General features: G+C 33.0%; 1 protein-coding gene across 20 annotated transcripts in view; it reads left to right on the top strand.

The window, feature by feature from the left end:
• The window catches only part of CDH18 (cadherin 18), a 1,020,178-nt gene that overhangs the window by 950,783 nt on the left and 49,875 nt on the right, over window positions 1–19,520 (top strand). For 2 of the 20 annotated variants that reach the window (XM_085001674.1, XM_085001673.1), the window contains one exon: window positions 4,908–5,374. The exons of the other annotated variants lie outside the window; for them this stretch is intronic. In XM_085001674.1, the coding sequence (XP_084857800.1) occupies window positions 4,908–4,966 (59 nt within the window). In that variant the 3' untranslated portion in view covers window positions 4,967–5,374. Of the gene's footprint in view, window positions 1–4,907; window positions 5,375–19,520 lie in introns of those variants that run through there. 20 annotated transcript variants of the gene reach the window in all.

Here is a 19,520-nt window from a genome sequence, read left to right as displayed (position 1 = left end):
ACCTCAAGATAATGTATATTTTTATTCTAACTGCTTTTCAAGTTTCAGAATTTGCCATTGTGTTCATCACTTCCTAATAGCTAAATCCAGTGAATCCTTTTTGTTTCTTAGATCATCTTGATTTCTTTTTGATATTTGACCATATTGGTTGTTCTTTTTGCTCTTGGAATATTCTACTTCCTTAGCTACCATTCCAGTACTTCAGTGTGGTGTACTTCATCATCTTGATCCTAGATTAATTATACATTAACTGATGTCCTCAGAATGTATTAATGTGATGGTATTTTAGGCAATCATGATATTGAGGACATTATTTTGTTTTTGAGGAATTAATGCAAAAGACAAGGTAAGCAGATGATTGCATTATGGAGAATTATCATGGTGATATGTTGTTTCAAGATGAGACAGACATGAAGATGGTAGCTTCATCTCTCTAAGAGGATCAGTAAAGATTTTATAGGGTGGATAATGCATTGATTCAGTCTAAAGAAGAAAGATAACTAAAGGTTAGACTGCATTCTTCTGTCAGCATACCTGTATTAGTCAGGGTCCTACAGAGAAACAGAACCAATCAGATTCAGAACCAATAAGGAGATTTATTATGAGGAACTGGCTTATATTGGCTCTCACAGTTATGGAAACTGACTAGTCCAAAATCCTCGGATCTCATATCCTAGGTCAAGTCTTAAGGACAGAACCAGAAGGAACCAATACCTCATAGGCCATCAAGTGAGTGACTTCTCTCTTATTTGAAGGAGAATTATCCTTTTATTTTATTCAGTTATTCAGCTGACTGGATAAAGCCCACTCACAGAATAGACAACAATCTGTTTTACAGAATATAGAACAATCAGTCTCCCATGTTAAATGTTGATAAAGTCCAAAGACAAGCTTACAAAAACACACAGCATAATGTTTGACCAAATATCTGTGCACCTCATGAATTAGAAACTGGCTGTGGCCTAATATCCTGGGTTTTATCAGGCTCTCTAGATGATTCTCAGGCATACTCAAGTTTGAGAACCACTGACCCACATGATTCTAATGTAAATTAGGTTTAAGGAACATTGATTTTAATAATTTAATTTATGTCATAATTCTACTTAGTACCAATCTCATGTGCATGAGCACATGCACACATATACATGTCCTGATTGCCTGAGAAATAAACTCCACATAGGATCTGGACCTGTGTGGCTTTTCATTATAATATTTTGCCCTCTGCTCTGAGCTTAATCCTCTGAAAAATGTGTAGCATGCTTCAAGTCACAGACCTTCAAATAAGCCATGTTCTTTCAATAATTTTCTAATCCTTTCATCTCCCAAAGCCCTCTTATTCTCTTGTGCTTTACAAACAGCTATTTTCTTTTAAGAACTGTTTCAAATGTCACAACATCTGTGAATTTTTTTTCTCAACTTAGCCAGATGTTACAGCACCTTCCCTTCTAAACTCTAACTTTGTGTAATTCTTAAAATAATGCCGATCACTTATTAGTCTTCAATATTGCACTTATCACATTTTATTGTAATGCTTTTCACTTCTGCTAGATTATGAACCTTTCCAAGTCTAGGAATCATGTCTGTTTTACCTTTGTTTTTCATAGTATTCCCAAACCCTTAATAAATTTCCTGCCACATAGAACTAGGTTAATAAATTTTTGTTAAAATTCATGAATATTCTTTGTGCTCATTTCTCCATCTACTTTAACTACCCAAAAACTCTGTCACAGCACGGGGCAATGATCACTAAACTCTCTATTTCCCACTTTATCTAAAATATTCTTCTCCTTGTTATCTACCTGATCAGCCCACCAATGTGGGACTCTCTCATTAATCGCTGTATGACAATTGTACTTGCAAAGGAACCAAAGTCAGGGAGATGCTGCTTTATCCATACTTCTAATGAGTCCAAAAGATTCTGCTGTCACCAGAGTTCACAGTGTGAGCAACAACAACTGTGTGCTTTGTGCATTGATATGATTTGCCTCAGCTCCCTGTTTTGCATTTTCTCTCAGATTAGCTTCGTAACTCAAGTTCAGAAACCAATATTTATGCAGATCTTGACTCATTGAATCTTTTTCACTCTTTTCATCAATTCTCATGCAAACATATTCAAAGAAGATCCACAAATGTCAAATTTAGTCCAGTTGTTACCGTCAGGTGATAGAAATTCAGGTTTAGATTTTAGCAACTCATTCCTTGTTGCTTTTTAATCTGAAATTAATTTTTGTTAGCAGCTGCCTCTAACAATATGAAACCTTGTTACTGAAGAATGGGTGGTTTTAAGTCCTTTCGGCTTCTATGAATTATTTAGCTATTGTCAGTGTGCTTATTTTGATACATAAAATTTATCTTCCACAAATGTGTTCATATTAGCGATTTGCCCTATCACACATAGGGCTCTAATGGGCACTTTTTCCTTAGCACACGAAGGGAATAACACACAAAGAAATTGATATTATTTTAACCAATAATCAAAAGTAATATAGTAAAATACTTTTCTGAAATTTTTGTTTCTAAATGCATGTATTAGTTACCTATTACCATATATCAGATTACTTCAAAATTTCCAAAAATAATTTGACTTATTCTAAGATTTTAAGTAAATTTATTGATTCCCTAAACTGCCAATTTCGTAGGTGAATTTAGGCTTTAGGCTTACCTTGAATGGGTATCTGTCTGCATTTCTCCGATTTTCTTCCTTTTCTGCATTCCTATTTCTCTCATATTTTGCTTTAGTGTTGCTATATTATAGTAATAAGCAGCAAGTACTGCGTTAACTTTTACTCTCTTAGCAGGATGAGTGATTGCCACCTTAAGTTGGGACACACTTATCCTCATTCACAAGCAGAGTGAGATAAACTGTCACTTGGGATAACATTAAAAATGACGCACTAAGTCATTTATGAACTAATCTCCATTTACTGTCTTTAAATATCATCTCTAATACATGAAATGTGCCCATAATTTAATTAGCTAGTGTAGCAAAGGATATGGGGTTGTCTACATTGGCTCAGGACCTTCAAGGTCCATTTTTTTGTTTTCACTTTCAGTCAATTCCATTCAAACCTTTTGGATTCTCCACACAGGGAGGAGTTTGATCAGATAATTATAATGTCTAATACATTCTATTTTTTGTCATTGTTTAGCCAATATGTCAATACAGTGAGGGATTACTAATTGCACTATCCCAATATCAGTATCAAATTTTAGAAGAATTAGAACACATTTATTTATTCAAAAGAAATAAAAATAATTCTGGCAATTATATACACTACTGCTAAAGATGTATTTTATTTTTTCCTCTCTCCACAATTGTTCAATACTTCTTCCAATTTCCTTTCATGCATTAGATAATCTTGCTTCTCTAATGAAATAAGACTGATAAAATAAGACTGATCAGAAAAGAGATTCCACATTTTCCTTCTGTCATATCCACCAACCTTACTACTAAGTACTATGGGCAATAATCCCCCAAAACTGACTTCTATCAGATTATAGTGAATGAACTCAGGTTATTGTGAATGAATTCTTCTCTCCATGTTTAATTACCATTCCTCTACACAAGCCCTGAATTCTATCCTTTCTTGCTCACTCTGAGACAGTGCACTGTTAATAATTTCTTCTCTTTCCTGTATTTTTTTCCTTTCTTATCTGATGCATAATCCCCTGTCCTCAAAAACAGGCTTTATTTTCTATCTGAAAATAAAATCAACTCTAGCAAACAAAACCTGTAACCCTACCTTGTTCTGTTTCCCTCCAGATACAACTCCATTATTTCATTCACTTTACTGGAAAATTGCCTAAAAGAATTGCCTGTATTCACAGATGGCCTTTTCTCCTCTCATGCTCTTTAAACCCACTCTACAAAGAGTCATATCTTCATGATTTCACCAAAATTCTTCATGTCCTTCATACTGCAAATAAAAATATAATTCTCATTATTCCATTGGCTCAAAAAATTTGCAACATTTGGGACAACTGACAACTCCTTCAAGAAACAAGTTCTTGCTTTAGCTAAAGGACTCAATGTTCTGTGATTCCTTCACCAGTTCTTCTAACCTAGTGTGCAGCCTAGTTCCTCCATCTCTCCATGCACTGAATTGTGGAGAATCTTGGTTTTCACACCTAAGACATATCTGAATTCATTGCCCAAGTAATCTCATTCAGTCTCATGGGCTTCAGTAACATCTATACCTCAATCACTCAAATTTCAAGCTGAAGCAGTTTTTTCCATGTGTACCACATTAGCCACCCCAATGTCTCCTTTCAGAGATCTCAAATTCAACATGATCCAAATAAATCTTTACTCAAGATCTAATTTTTCTGTAAATCTGCTCCTACAGAGACCTTGTCCATCTCAACAGCTATGGTCATAGTCTTTTGATTACTATGTAAACTGCCCAGAGTCATATTTGGCTCTTCTTTTTCTGTCACAATGTTTATCCAATTCATCAGACACTTCTTTCAGCTATACTTTAAAAAAAATCCATGAGTCAACCACTTCTTCCCATTTCCATCACTCCCACTCCTGTCCAAGCATCCATCACTCCCATCTGGAGTATTGCAATAGCTTTCTAAATAGCCTTTAGGACTTAACACTAGCCTTTTCAATCTCCAAAATATTCTTTTTAAATCATAGATAATACCTGTAGTTCTTTCTTTAGTATCATAATATACTCCCAAAGACATTAAGGTTACAAAACATGACACTAATATAGGGCAAATCAAGGTTCACACACACAGACACACACACACATTCACTCACACTCACATCCTGCCAAACAAAAGGTAAATAAATGTAGAGCATATTTTTGTTTTCACTTAGTTATAGGTAAAGCGAATGAAATGTGAAAATGTTATCTGTCATAAATTGTGTATGTGACACTTACGACATGTCATTTCAGATTACCTTGGCTTCAGTGACTCTTACAAGTGTGAAAAAGAAATATTTTCAAACGACTGAAGTTGAGGAGGTTAACATTGTTACTTTAAAATTTCTTAGAAAGAAAGAAAATTATCTGAAAAAGAAAGTCTCAGATTCAATGAAGAATGATGCCAGAGGAAATGGTGCACGTGAGGACCCTGAATCTGCAACACCATAAATGTGAAGTTGGACAGATTAATGAAACCACAAGCATCATCATAGTCACTGTAATTTATAGGCTTAAACATGTTAGACTTGATTGGAATTAAAGCATTGAACAATTACTATAATGCTCAACAAAAGAGTAGAGATGCTGATTGTTTTTAGATTCTCCAGAGTTACGCAAGCATGTTTTGATATTAAAAATAATAAAAGAAATTTAGGATACAAATGTAAAATTGAAGGGGAATGTATTATGAATAAAGCCTTAAGAAGTCTACTGGAAAATAACATTATAAGGGATGAAAAACAGAAAAATTAGGACCAATTTGAAGCACAGAATAAAGTGGCTAAATATACACTAATAATCAAAGCAATATAAATGATATAAACATTACCACAGTTGAATTAAAATAAGAAACATCTTTATTCTACTCATAATAGACACATTATAGATGTAGAAAATTTTAAAATAATAGAATACAATAAAAATAGATGATTCTAACCAAAAGAAATCCGGGTGAACTGTTAATATCAGACAAAATATACATAAAAGAAATTATCATGATTGAAAACTATTACATTTAGAATGGACAAACAATAAAGTCCTATTGTATAGTTTAAGAAACTCTCCAATCTCCTAGGATAGACCATGATGGGAAATAATATAAAATAAGAATCTATATCCAGAGTTCCCTTCATGGCTCAGCAGTTAATGAACCTGACTAGAATCCATGAGGGCACAGGTTTGATCCCTGGCCTTGCTCAGTGGGTTAATGTTCTAGCATTGCCATGAGCTGTGGTAGGTTGCAGATGTGGCTCGGATCCCGTGTTGCTGTTGCTGTAGCATAGGCCAGCAGCTGCAGATCTGATCTGGCCCCTGGCCTGGGAATTTTTTATGCCCTAAAAAGCAAAAAAAAAAAAAAGAAAAAGAATGTATATCTCTATCTACCTATCTACATATCTACCTACCTATCTACCTATAAATGACTGAGTCACACTTGCTGTAAGCAGAAATTGGCACAACATTGTAAATCAACTATAGCTTAATAAAAAATTAAAAATAAAAGATGAAAAAAAGCTATCTTGATAATAAGAAAGTCAACTTATATTAACATGTATTACCATATGTCACCAGGATGATGTAACCACTGAAACTTGTATGTACCTAATAAGCATAGTCAAAATAAACAAAAGACATATATTTTTTTAATTTTAATTTTATTGAAGTATAGTTGACTTACAATGTTGTATTAATTTCTGCTATACAGTAAAGTGACTCAGTTATACACATATATTCTTTTTCATTATAGTTTATCCAAGGCTACTGAATATGATTCCCTGTACTATACCATAGGACCTTGTTGTTTATCCATCCTATATATACTAGTTTACCTCTTCTAATGCCAAACTCCCAATCCTTTCTTCTCCCAACTGCACTTTGACAACCACAGGTCTGTTCTCTGTGTCTGTGAGTCTGTTTTTGTTTTTCAGATATGTCGATTTGTGTTATATTTTAGATTCCGCATCTAAGTGATATAGTATTTGTCTTTCTCTTTCTGACTTACTTCACTTGGTATGATAATCTCTAGGCCCACCTATGTTGCTGCAAATAGCATCGTAACATTCTTTTTAACAGCCGTGTAATATTCTCTTGTATATATGTACCACATCTTCTTTATCAACTCATCTGTCAATGAATACTTAGGTTGTTTCTATGTCTTGACTATTTTAAATAGTGCTGCTATGAACATAAGGTTACATGTATCTCTTAAATTATTATTTCAAATTATAATTTGATTTGTAACTTTGAATTATAATTTCCATTTTATGGAAAATAAAAAAAAAATGTTAGGAGTTCCCATTGTGGCTCAGTGGGTAAAAACACAACATAGTGTCTGTGAGGATGTGAGTTCAATCCATGGCCTCAGTGGGTTAAGTATCCAGTATCATCACAAGCTGTGGCGTAGGTCACAGATTCAGTTTAGGTCCAGTATTGCTGTGCCTGATGTAGGACGGCAGCTGCAGCTATGATTCAACCTCTAGCCCAGGAACTTCCATGTTCCACAAGTGTGGCCCTAAAAAGAAGAAAGAAAAATTAAGTGTTAAATGAAATACAAGATAACATAATTATGACTCAGGAATAGAGAAAGTTTTATAAAAATACAAATTGTACAACCATTAAATGAAGACATAGAAGAGTAAAACTAGACAAAGGACTCTACTGAATGGTACAAGGATCCATTCAAGAAGAGGATATATGTAATATATGCCCTTAAAATAGGAGCACCTAGATACCTACAACAAATACTAACAGACATAAAAGGAGAAATTGATGGGAATACAATAATAATTCAGTTTTGGTGATCCTGTATGTTTCTAGAGACAGCCTGCCAAAAGTAAATCAAGAAGAAATAGATCAATTGAACAGACTGACCACTAGAAATGAAATTGTATATGTAATAAAAACACTCTCTACAACAAAAAGTCCAGGACCAGATGGCTTCACAAGTGAATTCTATCAAACATACAAGGAGGAACTTATATCCACCCTCTTTAAACTTTCCCAAAAGGTTGAAAAAGAAAGAACAGTCCCAAAGACATTCTATGATGCCACCAATTACCCTAATCCAAAACCAGACAAAGATACTACCAAAAAAGATAACTATAGGTCAGTATCTTTGGTGGATATAGATGCAAAAATTCTCAACAAAATTTTAGCCAACTGAATCCAATAGAATATAAAAAAGATTATACACCATGACCAAATGGGATGGTTGTCCCAGGTTCATAAGGATGGTTCAACATACACAAATCAATCAATATCATAATGTAACTCTGTGTACTCCTAAATGAATAGCTAAAATTTAAAGAAGTTATCAACTCCAAATAATGAGGTACTGAAACCAGAATTCAACATTTTATAAAATGTTACGATGATATTGGAAAAATAGTTTCTTTCTCATAAAGTCAAAAGTGTATATTGTGTGATGGAAACATTCTACTTATAGGTATTTATCCAGACAAATGAAAACATATATCCACACAAATACTGCAGAAAAGAAAAGAAAATCATGGACATGGAGAATAGATTTGTGGTTGCCAAGGGGGAGGGGAAGGAGTGGGATAGACTGGGAATTTGAGGTTAACAGATGCAAACTATTGCCTTTGTAATGGGGATATCCTGCTGTATAGCCTTTGTAATGGGGATATCCTGCTGTATGGTCACTTATGATGGAGCATGATAATGTGAGCAAAAGGAATGTATATGTGTATGTGTGACTGGGTCACCTTGCTGTACAGTAGAAAATTGACGGAACACTGTAAACCAGCTATGATGGAAAAAATAAGTCATTATAAATGAAAAAAAAATAAAAAAGAAAAAATGTATAACATTTTAAGATTAAGAAATAAAATAGAGGGAAAGTAAAAAGAAAAAAGAAAAGTAAAACTATGAAAATTGTACTTGGTAATTAGAACATAATTCAAAATAATGAATGATGTGTATATATATATATATATCAAATAGTATATAGATAATTGGACCAACTATTTTTCAATTGCTATTGCAGTATTTTTTATTTACAATATAAATATATTGATATCTTAAGTGTATACTCAGTTTAAGTAATAAAATGAACATTAAGAGTTACCACCTCAAAGAAATAAGTTTACCTGTGCCTCACTGTGACATCTTTGTCCTTTCCCTCCAGAGCTCATCAATGTTGAATTTTGTATTATTTGTTCCTTTTTTCTTTATAGTTTTACCAAACACAGTTTGACAATTTATCCATACTTATGTATATAATGACATATTTATAGTTAAAATAAATTTAATGACTCATGGGCATTGTAAATATAAATGAGCTAATATTATATGCACTGTCTATCATTTTTTTCCATGCTATTTTTTTTAACATTCATTCATGTGGAGAAGTACACAAAAGTTTATTCATTTTCACACTGATGAAAAAATAAATCTGTGTTCATTAATGCATGCAACCTCCAATGGCTTTCAGTTGTCTTCTAGTTTTTATAGCTTCAGGTATTACTAATATTGCTGCTATAACATGTCTTACACATTTATTTCATTGCAAATGTGAAAAACTTCTCTGTGTATATTCCTTGAGTGCACATACCAAGAGCATATCATATATTTCTAAAAGTATTTGCAAATGTTTTTCAAAAAGAGACTATTGAATGTATGTTTTAATAAATATCACTTTATTCAGTGATTTACTCAAGTATTAGTGCATATGTTTAATATGTGAATTAAAGATCATTTAACCAATAGTTTTCATTTTATGCAGCAAAATTTCACTCTAAAATATATTTGTATTCAGTTCCAAAATCACATTAACTGTCCTAAATCTCACCTTTCATGTTACATGATTTGAAATTGTAAGAATTTAAAGATAATAGAAAAAATGTTCTAATATCTTATATATGGATCTGAATACACTTTAGGGATTTTTTTAAAATAAATGTAGACTCCTGGTATTTTGTTATTTTCATGTTATATGTTTCTCCATTTTTCACTTCTGTGTTTATGAAGAATATTTATTTATATCAAATTAATTATCATTGTATTATCAATAAAGTCCTTGCATTATCTTAGTAGGCAGTAATGTGTAACATTTAAAAATATTAAATCTGGGAGTTCCCGTCGTGGCTGAGTGGTTAGCGAATCTGACTAGGAACCATGAGGTTGTGGGTTCGGTCCCTGCCCTTGCTCAGTGGGTTAAGGATCTGGGGTTGCCATGAGCTGTGGTGTAGGTTGCAGACGCGGCTCGGATCCCGCATTGCTGTGGCTCTGGCGTAGGCCAGTGCCTACAGCTCCGATTCAACCCCTAGCCTGGGAACCTCCATATGCCATATGCCAAAGAAATAGCAAAAAGACCAAAAAAAAAAAAAATTAAATCTGAAGTGAGACAGGCTTTAGTTAAATAATACTGTTTCTGTTCATTATAAGTAGTTGTAACTTGGGGGAATTTTTTTTTCTTTTTATGACAATTCAGGGTCCTTAACCCACTGAGTGAGAACAGGGTTCAAACCTGCATCCTCAGGGACACTGTGGTGGGTTTTTAACCTGCTGATTCAAAATGGGAATTCTGGAATGTAGGGAGGTTATTTAACAAAAGCATTACATATTTTCTTATCTGTAACAAAGGATTATAGTAAGGATTAAATTAAATATCTTCACCAGGTATCTGGTACATGGTGGCATAATAAATGTCAGCTCTTATTATTATCTTAAATATGACTGAAATATAAGCTAAATTAATATGTCATTACTTGATACATTTTCATGGGGCTTAGAGATAAAATTACATTTTGAAAACCACCAAAATTACATTTTGTGTTTTTAGTTTTTTTTATTCTTTTTAAAAATTATTATTTCCCCAATACAATTTCTTTTCTACTGTACAGCATGGTGACCCAGTTACACATACATGTACACATTCTATTTTCTCACATTATCATGCTCCATCATAAGTGACTAGACATAGTTCCCAGTGCTACATAGCAGGATCTCATTGCTAATCCATTCCAAAGGAAATAGTTTGCATCTATTGACCCCAAGCTCCTAATCCACCCCACTCCCTCCCCCTCCCCCTTGCAACCACAAGTCTATTCTCCAAGTCCGTGATTTCCTTTTCTGTGGAAAGTTTCATTTGTTCTATATATTAGAGTCCAGATATAAGTGATATCATATGGTATTTGTCTTTCTCTTTCTGACTTCACTCTGATTTTTTTAATTGGACAATATTGGCATGTACTAAAACATAAAAATCGTGTTATGTTTCAGTGGGTTTTCACATACACACTTCCATGTATTTGAATCATTTCCCTTTCAAGGTACAGGACTTTTCTGAACCTCAGAGGGGTTCTCCTTTACAGTCAATACCATTACCCTCACTCCTCAGAGGTAACAATATGGTGATTTATTTCTGCCATTTCTAAAATTTCATGTAAATAAAATCACAATGTATATAAGATTTGAGGCATATAGAATATATACTTTGGGCTGCTTTTGAACAGCAAAATATTTTGAAATTAATCTATATTAGCAGCAGTATTTTATTTCCTGTTATTTATAAATAATATTCCTTTATGAACACAATATATCTATTTTCCTACTGACTAGCATTTAATGTTTTTCCTGTTTGGGGCTATCATTTGTAAAAATGCTATATAAATTTTTACACCAGTATTTGTGTGGATATATGTTTTCATTTGTCTGGATAAATGCCTATAAGTAGAATGTTTCCATCACACAATATACACTTTTGACTTTATGAGAAAGAAACTATTTTTCCAATATCATCGTAACATTTTATAAAATGTTGAATTCTGGTTTCAGTACCTCATTATTTGGAGTTGATAACTTCTTTAAATTTTAGCCATTCATTTAGGAGTATAGTAGAGTTACATTATGGTATTAATTTATGTATCTTTAATGATAAAAGATGATAAACACTTTTTCATATCTGTATTGATCATACATATGTATTATGCCCACTTTGAGTTGATTTCCTACAATTAAATATTGTAAGAATTATTTTTCCATTCTGAACATAAATTCTTAGAGATAGAATAGAATAGGATAAAAAAAAATAACTATATCCATTTTGAGGCTTACTACTTTGTTAACTATACTTTTCGAAGAACGGAAAAATTTAATTATCGTGACTTAACATGGTCCATTTTTATTTTATAATGAGTCATCTCTGTCTTATTTATAAAATTTTTGCCTGCCCAGAGTTCTGAAAGTTTTTTTTTTTCCCTAATGGATTTATAGTTTTAGTTAAGTTTGCATTCAACTCTCATCTAGAATTATTTTTTGTGCCTGAATTATGTAGGGATGGAAGTAGATTTTTTTCTGGTATAGCTGTCAATTTGTTGGAAAGCTTTCCTGTTCTTGATTGAATCATCTCAGCAAATTTGTCAAAAATCAATTGACTATATATGTATGATACTATTTTTGGGTAATCTTTTCTGTTTTGTTGATTTATTTGTCTATAGTATTATATTTGTCCACATGCCAATGGCATATCATTTTGATTACTGTAATTTTATAGAGAATTATGAAATCAGGAAGCAAAACATGTCAAGCTATGATCATCTTTTTCACAATTGATTTAGAATTCTGGATTTTTACAAGTCCTTACAAGTTTTCGAAACAGCTTGCCAATTTCTGTCAAAAAAAGAAAACTGCTGAGTGTTAGTTTGGTATTAGATTAAATTATACAGATCATTTGTGGAGGATTGACATTTTAATAGTGTCAAATTTTCCAATCCATGTATCTGCAATATCTCTCCATTTACTTAATTATTCCTAGATTTCTGTCAGCAATGTATTATAGTTTTCTTGTGAATGTATTATACATATTTTGTCAAATTTTTCTCTATGTATTTTGTGATTTTTTAGGCCATTATACATATTTAAAAAATTTAAATATTTGTAAAAGATTTATCAAATGTTTTAAAATTTTCAAAAATCTAATATTATTTATATTGCAATTAATATGTAAATTAAGTGAAGTTCCCATTGTGACTAAGGGTAAGGATCCCAACTAGTATCCATGAGGATGAGGGTTGGATCCCTGGCCTCCCTCAGTGGATTAAGGATCCCACGTTACCATTAGCTGTGTGTAGGTCAGATGCGGCTCAGATCCTGCATTGCTGTGGCTGTGGAGTAGGCAGGCAGCTGCAGCTCTGATTCAACCCCTACCTGGAAATTTCCATGTACTGCAGGAGTGGCCCTAAAAGGGCAAAAAAAAGGGGGGGGGTAAAATAAGTGATACTATTTCTTGGTTCCAAAGTAAAAAAAAAATCTCAAAATATATGTGTTTTATTTAAAATACAAATTTATTAAGGAATCATTTACATAGTAAAATCACTATTTTTTAAATGTAAAATGGGCTCAGTTCACGCTTCTCTCAAGGAGCATAATTTTTCACTGTTTTCCTATATCTGAGAACATTAATTTCATATATTTTGCTCAGTTTTATTGTCATTTATGATATCAAGTTAATCTGGTATCAGTTGCTACTTCCTCGCCAAAATATAAAGTTTCCTTTTGTGAATTCTATTACAAAATCTGTTAAACTTGTAATTATAATTCTGTAATTAATTTAAATGTATTAAGTAATGTGATTTTCGCACACAATAGAATCAGGATTTGTGTACCTTAAGCTTTAAGTTTTTCTGTCTTGATAAAAATGATTTGCTAAAAAATTCTATGATTTAGAAGAAAAGACAACAATTATAAAATTTCAGGGAATTTCATAAAAATATTTCTATGCTTAAATTATTTTTATTATTAGTTTTTATTTTTTGTCTTTCTGTCTTTTCTAGGGCCGCACCCACGGCATGTGGAGGTTTCCAGGCTAGGGGTCTAATTGGAGCTGTAGCCACCAGCCTACACCAGAGCCACAGCAATGTCAGATTAGAGCTGCATCTGTGACCTACACCACAGCTCATGGCAATGCTGGATCCTTAACCCACTGAGCAAGGCCAAGGATCGAACCCACAACCTCATGGTTCTTAGTCGGATTTGTTAACCACTGAGCCATGACGGGAACTCCCTTAAATTATTTTTAATTTATCTTCACATTTTCCTTCACTTGGCTTAAACCTATTTTGGATTTGTGGTTTTTACAGGACAGTGACGATAAACCCAAGCATCAGCACATCTGTTCTCAGAGATAAGTCTTCGACTATACAAACAGAGATTCTTCTGAGATGAATGATTATGTATTCAAATATTTTATACTAATGTTCATAATGTATATATTATTTTTATTAATGATTTCTTATGTTAGCTATTTTTCTATAAATAACAAAGCCACTTTCAGGTGCAGATTATATCTGATGAAAAATTTTTATTGTCTGTATATTGCTAACTCAAAAAATGACAAAGAATGCAAAACAATGTTTTATTTAACAGTGAACTTTTAAACAGCATAAAAATATGACTGCAAACATAAATTCAAAAGACACCACAGTAGTTGAACTCCAGCTGAATTTTGGGAAGTCTAATAAAGAAGAAATCTAGAAGAGTTCACAGGCATTATGGAGGAATAAACCAAGAAGGAAAATAAATGTTGAAATGGTGAATTAATATTAAAAATTAGAAATTAAGGTTACGTTTTGGATTCTTTACTATAATGGAAGGGACCAATTATGACATTTTAATAGAGATTATAAAAACTATTTTAAGTAAATTTTATAATCAATAGCATATACTTAGATCACCCCAAAATAATTAATTTCACATAGAGGTGAATTATTTTTACTTTCCAATTCTGAATTGCAGAACAAAGATAGGAGTTAAATTTTTGAGGCTTCCAACTTCTATTAGTCTCAGGCAATAATACTAAAGACATATCTTTGCTGTTGGAGAATTTATGGGTAACATGAAAAAAATCATGTCCTTAAGGAAATTGAAATTCACTTTAAGTAATTCACTTCAGTCTGGATTTTTATGATGGTCAGGGTAAGAGTAAGATTTTATACTGTAAACTAGCAAAAAATTAAACTAGTACATGGAATAAGCTTTGAATGATACAATACTAATTGCCTTGTAATTTTTGAATGTGTTCTAGGCAAGTATTAGTTTTTTTTACCTATTGCGATAGCAACCTAAATAATAAATCTAAAATATGTAGGGTTGCTTTGATTTTCTATCATATAATATTTGCCTAATGTTTTATTTTAAACCATTTCGTTTGAGTACAAGAATGTTTGAAATTAATCTACTAGGTATCATATATATTTTTTATCCATTATGACAAATAACTTTGATTACATTTGTTTGCTCAATTAATATTTAAATAAGATGTAAGGAAAGGAAGGAAAAAGAGAAAGGAGGGCCTACTAGGGGCACCAGGCATATACCAGACATTGAGATAACTTTATCCATAGAGTAATTCTCACTTATATTAATGACTCATATTAGTAAGGAATTTCTATTTCCTATTAATTATTTTATCTTTTGGGGGTCCTAAATATTAAGTGACTTTCATAGACAATTTTTTTTTCCTTTTAGTTCCACACTTGCAGCATTATGGAAGTTCCTGTTCTAGGGGTCAAATCAGAGCTGCAGCTATTGGCCTACACCACAGCCATAGTAACACCAAATACAAGCAACTTTTGTGACCTATGCTGCCACTTGGGGCAATGCAGAATCCTTAATCCACTGAGGGAAGCCAGGGATCAAACCTGCATCCTCATGGATATACTAATGTTCGAGTTCTTAACTGACTGAGCTACAACTGGAATGCCACAAGAGTTTTTAAATAACAAGTATAAATAGCAAAACTATTTTTGTTTCAAAGCAAATATATTATGTGGTATATTTAAGATTCTTTGAGCACTTGTTTGAAAAACTCATTTTTTATATATCTGGTTATGGAAATGGTGGAAACATATCTGTTCAAATTAAATTATTAGGCAAGCAATATAAAATGTTCTACTATTAATCCATATTAACTATTAAGAGTGTAGACTGTTTTGGTTTGCAGGTATTTGCCTATAGTGAAATATTTTCATAGAGCTCAAAGTATCAGACCAAAATACAACTTCGTATTGCATCCTTATAAGCATGGGCATTTATGAAATTTAGACAACTATAGATGTAATCATTTAATTAGATTTGTAGTCACGGAAATTTATTATTTTAGAAGTATTTGAGTTTTTCATTTTTTGAGTGAATTTTCATAGAGAAGAAATAAAAAGGATTTTGAGGAAATTAATCTACATGATATAAACAAGAACATTTACACTAATCTCTTTATACAAATTTCTGACTATTTAATACTAACTTCAGAATATGAATAATTAGATTAGAAATCTACTGAATTTCCTAACAAACCTTGTTACATATACTAATGAAAAGGATTTAGACTTTTAGGAGGGCATATTTAAATAATGATGGCTTTGGAGTAAACACATATTAAATACTTAAGTCTCAATTTAAAAGACAAGTTGAGAAAAAAATATCATCATTGTTTTATCCAGTCTGTGTTGATAGTAGGGAATACAGAAAGGGGTCCTGTTTCACTGGTCTGTGTTCTCTAGAGCCCATTATAATCCCACACACATACCAGATTCTCAAAACTCACTAGATAAAATAGATTGTTCTTCAAGTTATATGGTGAATCTTCTAAATATTTTAATATGCAGTTAGCATTTGCACTGGAATTCTATATTCACCGCATCCTTATCTCCATAGGAGACACTCTGCTATGTGAGCTCCTGTCACTGGTTGCATAAAACACAGATGAGCATTCCATAGTATAGTTTGTGCTGAAAATCACATGCACACGATTGTCAATGTGCATACATTTTGTTCTTGTTTCTGTTTTGTTTTTTCATTTTCAGAAAGGATTAAAATTGGTATTCTGCTATCAGGTTCAGTATTTTAAAATTTACATAGCTTTTTTAATTGTTTCTCAAAAACATAGTTTTCCAAGTCCCATCATTCTTATTCCAGTTCATAAATGAAATAATTACAGCATGGAAATAACTTTCCAAAGTTTGTGTTTCTTAAGAGTTCGGCTCATACTGAAGTTTTTCTGATTTGTGTTTTATTTACTCTGCTGTCCAAAGAACATGAAGCATGAACCTGAAAATAATAGTAGCAATAACAGAAATGTTGCATTAAGAACTCCAGGGATATTATCCAGTTTTTCCATAGGAAAATGCTTCTAACACGCTTGAATATGTTCATATTTATAGGTAAAGTGATTGACATTCAGAGGGTAGAAAACTAACCCAAGGACTGAGGGAGATAAGAAATATAAACCCAAAGGAACTTGACAATTTACTAATATAGATTTAGTTAATTTCATTATTGAGCAGAAAATACTAGAATGAGTGTAGTTAGGCCACAAGTGGTTACAAAGCTACAGTAGGATTTCAGCTTAATTATCTGGAATTAAAGCTTTAGTTTTTTGCTTGTTTGTTTGTTTACCTTTTTGCCTTTTCTAGGGCCGCTCCCGCAGCATATGGAGGTTCCCAGGCTAGGGGTCGAATTGGAGCTGTAGTGCCAGCCTATGCCACAGCTGCAGCAATGCAGTATCCAAGCCGCATCTGGGACCTACACCACAGCTCACGGCAACACTGGATCCTTAACCCACTGAGCAAGGCCAGAGATCGAACCGGCAACCTCATGGTTCCTAGTTAGATTCGTTAACCACTGAGCCATGACGGGAACTCCTAAAGCTTCAGATTTTATAAATACTTCTACTTTTAGGAAATAGCAATTATTCAATTTGCATCTGTAATGACGTTAAGCTTACTCTGACGTTCTTTCTCATAACTCTTTTATCAGTACCTCCTGTGGTTACCCCGACAGTGTATGCCATACAGATCATTAGTTGCATCCACAATAAGGGTAGATTCAATTCAGCTTCCCCACAAAATTGTAGTAAGTCTACAGACAAATCAGTATCTGATCCCAGTGCTGTGCGTTTCATCCCTAAGGGATGGAATAGTTATTGTATATTGGTGATATTAAAGCATTGGGGCAGCATGGAGAGGGTCTATTTCCATCCAGAAGGATTTAATTTCCTGTACACAAGTACAGAATGTGTGTGAGGCTCTTGCCATTCCAGAGGACATTGTGAACAATGAAGAAGTGGAGCAGGGAGAAGGGGACAGTTGAAAGCAGTCAAATGCTTGGTTGTTCCTTTAGTCTAGTTCTTCCTCAAGATGTAGTTTTTCCAGAATCCTCTCCTACAGAACATATTTCTGATGTACTAATGTTGCTTCTAACTCTGTTCAGAAGAGGAGCTGAGAACTATTTACTCATTTTGAGGGTTTTGATACCAATAATTACAACTAATAATGTTATTCTTGCCTCAGATTTCTGGAACAAACTGCTTTGTCTGATCTTTAAAATGAGAAAATACCTGGCTGAGAAATATAAGAATCAGTAAACAGATATACAATGGTTACAATAGAAAAGATACATTCATAATAGTGGCAATAGTAAGGCCTAAGAAGTGAACCATAACCCTGGCTTTGGCAGAGATGTCATTTAAATTGTGTCAGTTTTAATTTTGTAATTTACAACATGAGAATTCAGACTGAATATTCTCTTTTAGTTTTAAAATTATAAAAAGATAGAATATGATCAGTACTAGCTTCTTGAAAAGCTGTAGCAATGGCTTTTTTCGTAAGTTATTCTAAATGAGAAAATATTTAACTCAGCATTTAAATAAATTTAATTTACTGGATCTTTTTGTCTTTATAATATAAAATATTTTAACATAATAAGTATCTCATTATCTTTCATTATATATTGACAAAATTAATTAATGCCAATTATATTAATTATCACGTATTAAGCCATTTAGAGATTATTTTTTTTAAAAAATTTATTGTTATTTCCCCAATACAATTTTTTTTTCTACTGTATAGCATGGTTACCCAGGTACACATACATGTACACATTCTTTTTTCTCACATTGTCATGCTCCATCATAAGTGACTAGATATAGTTCCCAGTGCTACACAGCAGGATCTCATTGCTAATCCATTACAAAGGCAATAGGTTGCATCTATTAAACCCAAGATGCCAATCCACCCCACTGCCTGCCCCTCCCCCTTAGCAACCACAAGTCTGTTCTCCAAGTCCGTGATCTTCTTTTCTGTGGAAAGGTTCATTTGTGCTATATTATTATATACCAGATATGAATGATATCATATGGTGTCTTTCTCTTTCTGACTTACTTCACTCAGTATGAGAGTCTCTAGTTCTATCTATGTTGCTGCAAATGGCATTATTATGTTCTTTTTTATGGCTGAGTACTATTCCATTATGTATATATACCACATCTTCCTAATCCAATCATCTGTTGATGGACATTTGGCTTGTTTCCATGTCTTGTCTATTGTGAATAGTGCCACAATGAACATGCAGGTGCATGTGTCTTTTTTAAGGAAAGTTTAGTTCAGATATATGCCCAAGAGTGAGGTTGCTGGGTCATATGATAGTTCTACATATAGTTTTCTAAGATACTGTTCTCCATAGTGGTTTTACCAGCTTACATTCCCACCAACAGGGCAGAAGGGTTCCCTTTTCTCCACACCCTCTCAGCATTTGTTATTTGTGGACTTATTAATGATGGCCATTCTGATTGGTGTGAGGTGGTATCTTGTGGTAGTTTTGATTTGCAATTCTATAATAATCAGGGATGTGGATGTTGAGCATTGTTTCAAGTACTTGCTGGCCATCTGTGTATCTTCCTTAGAGAATTGTCTATTCAGGTCTTTTGCCCATTTTTCCATTGGGTTGTTGGCTTTTTTGCTGTTGAGTTGTATAAACTGTTTGTATATTCTAGGGATGAAGCCCTTGTCAGTTGCATCATTTGACATTGTTTCCTCCCATTCTGTAAGTTGTCTTATTGTTTTCTTCTTGGTT

The sequence above is a fragment of the Sus scrofa genome, chromosome 16, assembly GCF_054392235.1.
Source record: "Sus scrofa isolate SSC_HxYL_T2T_F1_AM1 chromosome 16, Sscrofa_HxYL_maternal_Yorkshire_Landrace_v2.0, whole genome shotgun sequence".
In the NCBI taxonomy this organism is placed as follows: domain Eukaryota; kingdom Metazoa; phylum Chordata; class Mammalia; order Artiodactyla; family Suidae; genus Sus; species Sus scrofa.
Note: the sequence above shows the minus strand (reverse complement) of the source record. Positions and strands in the feature narration are given on the sequence as shown.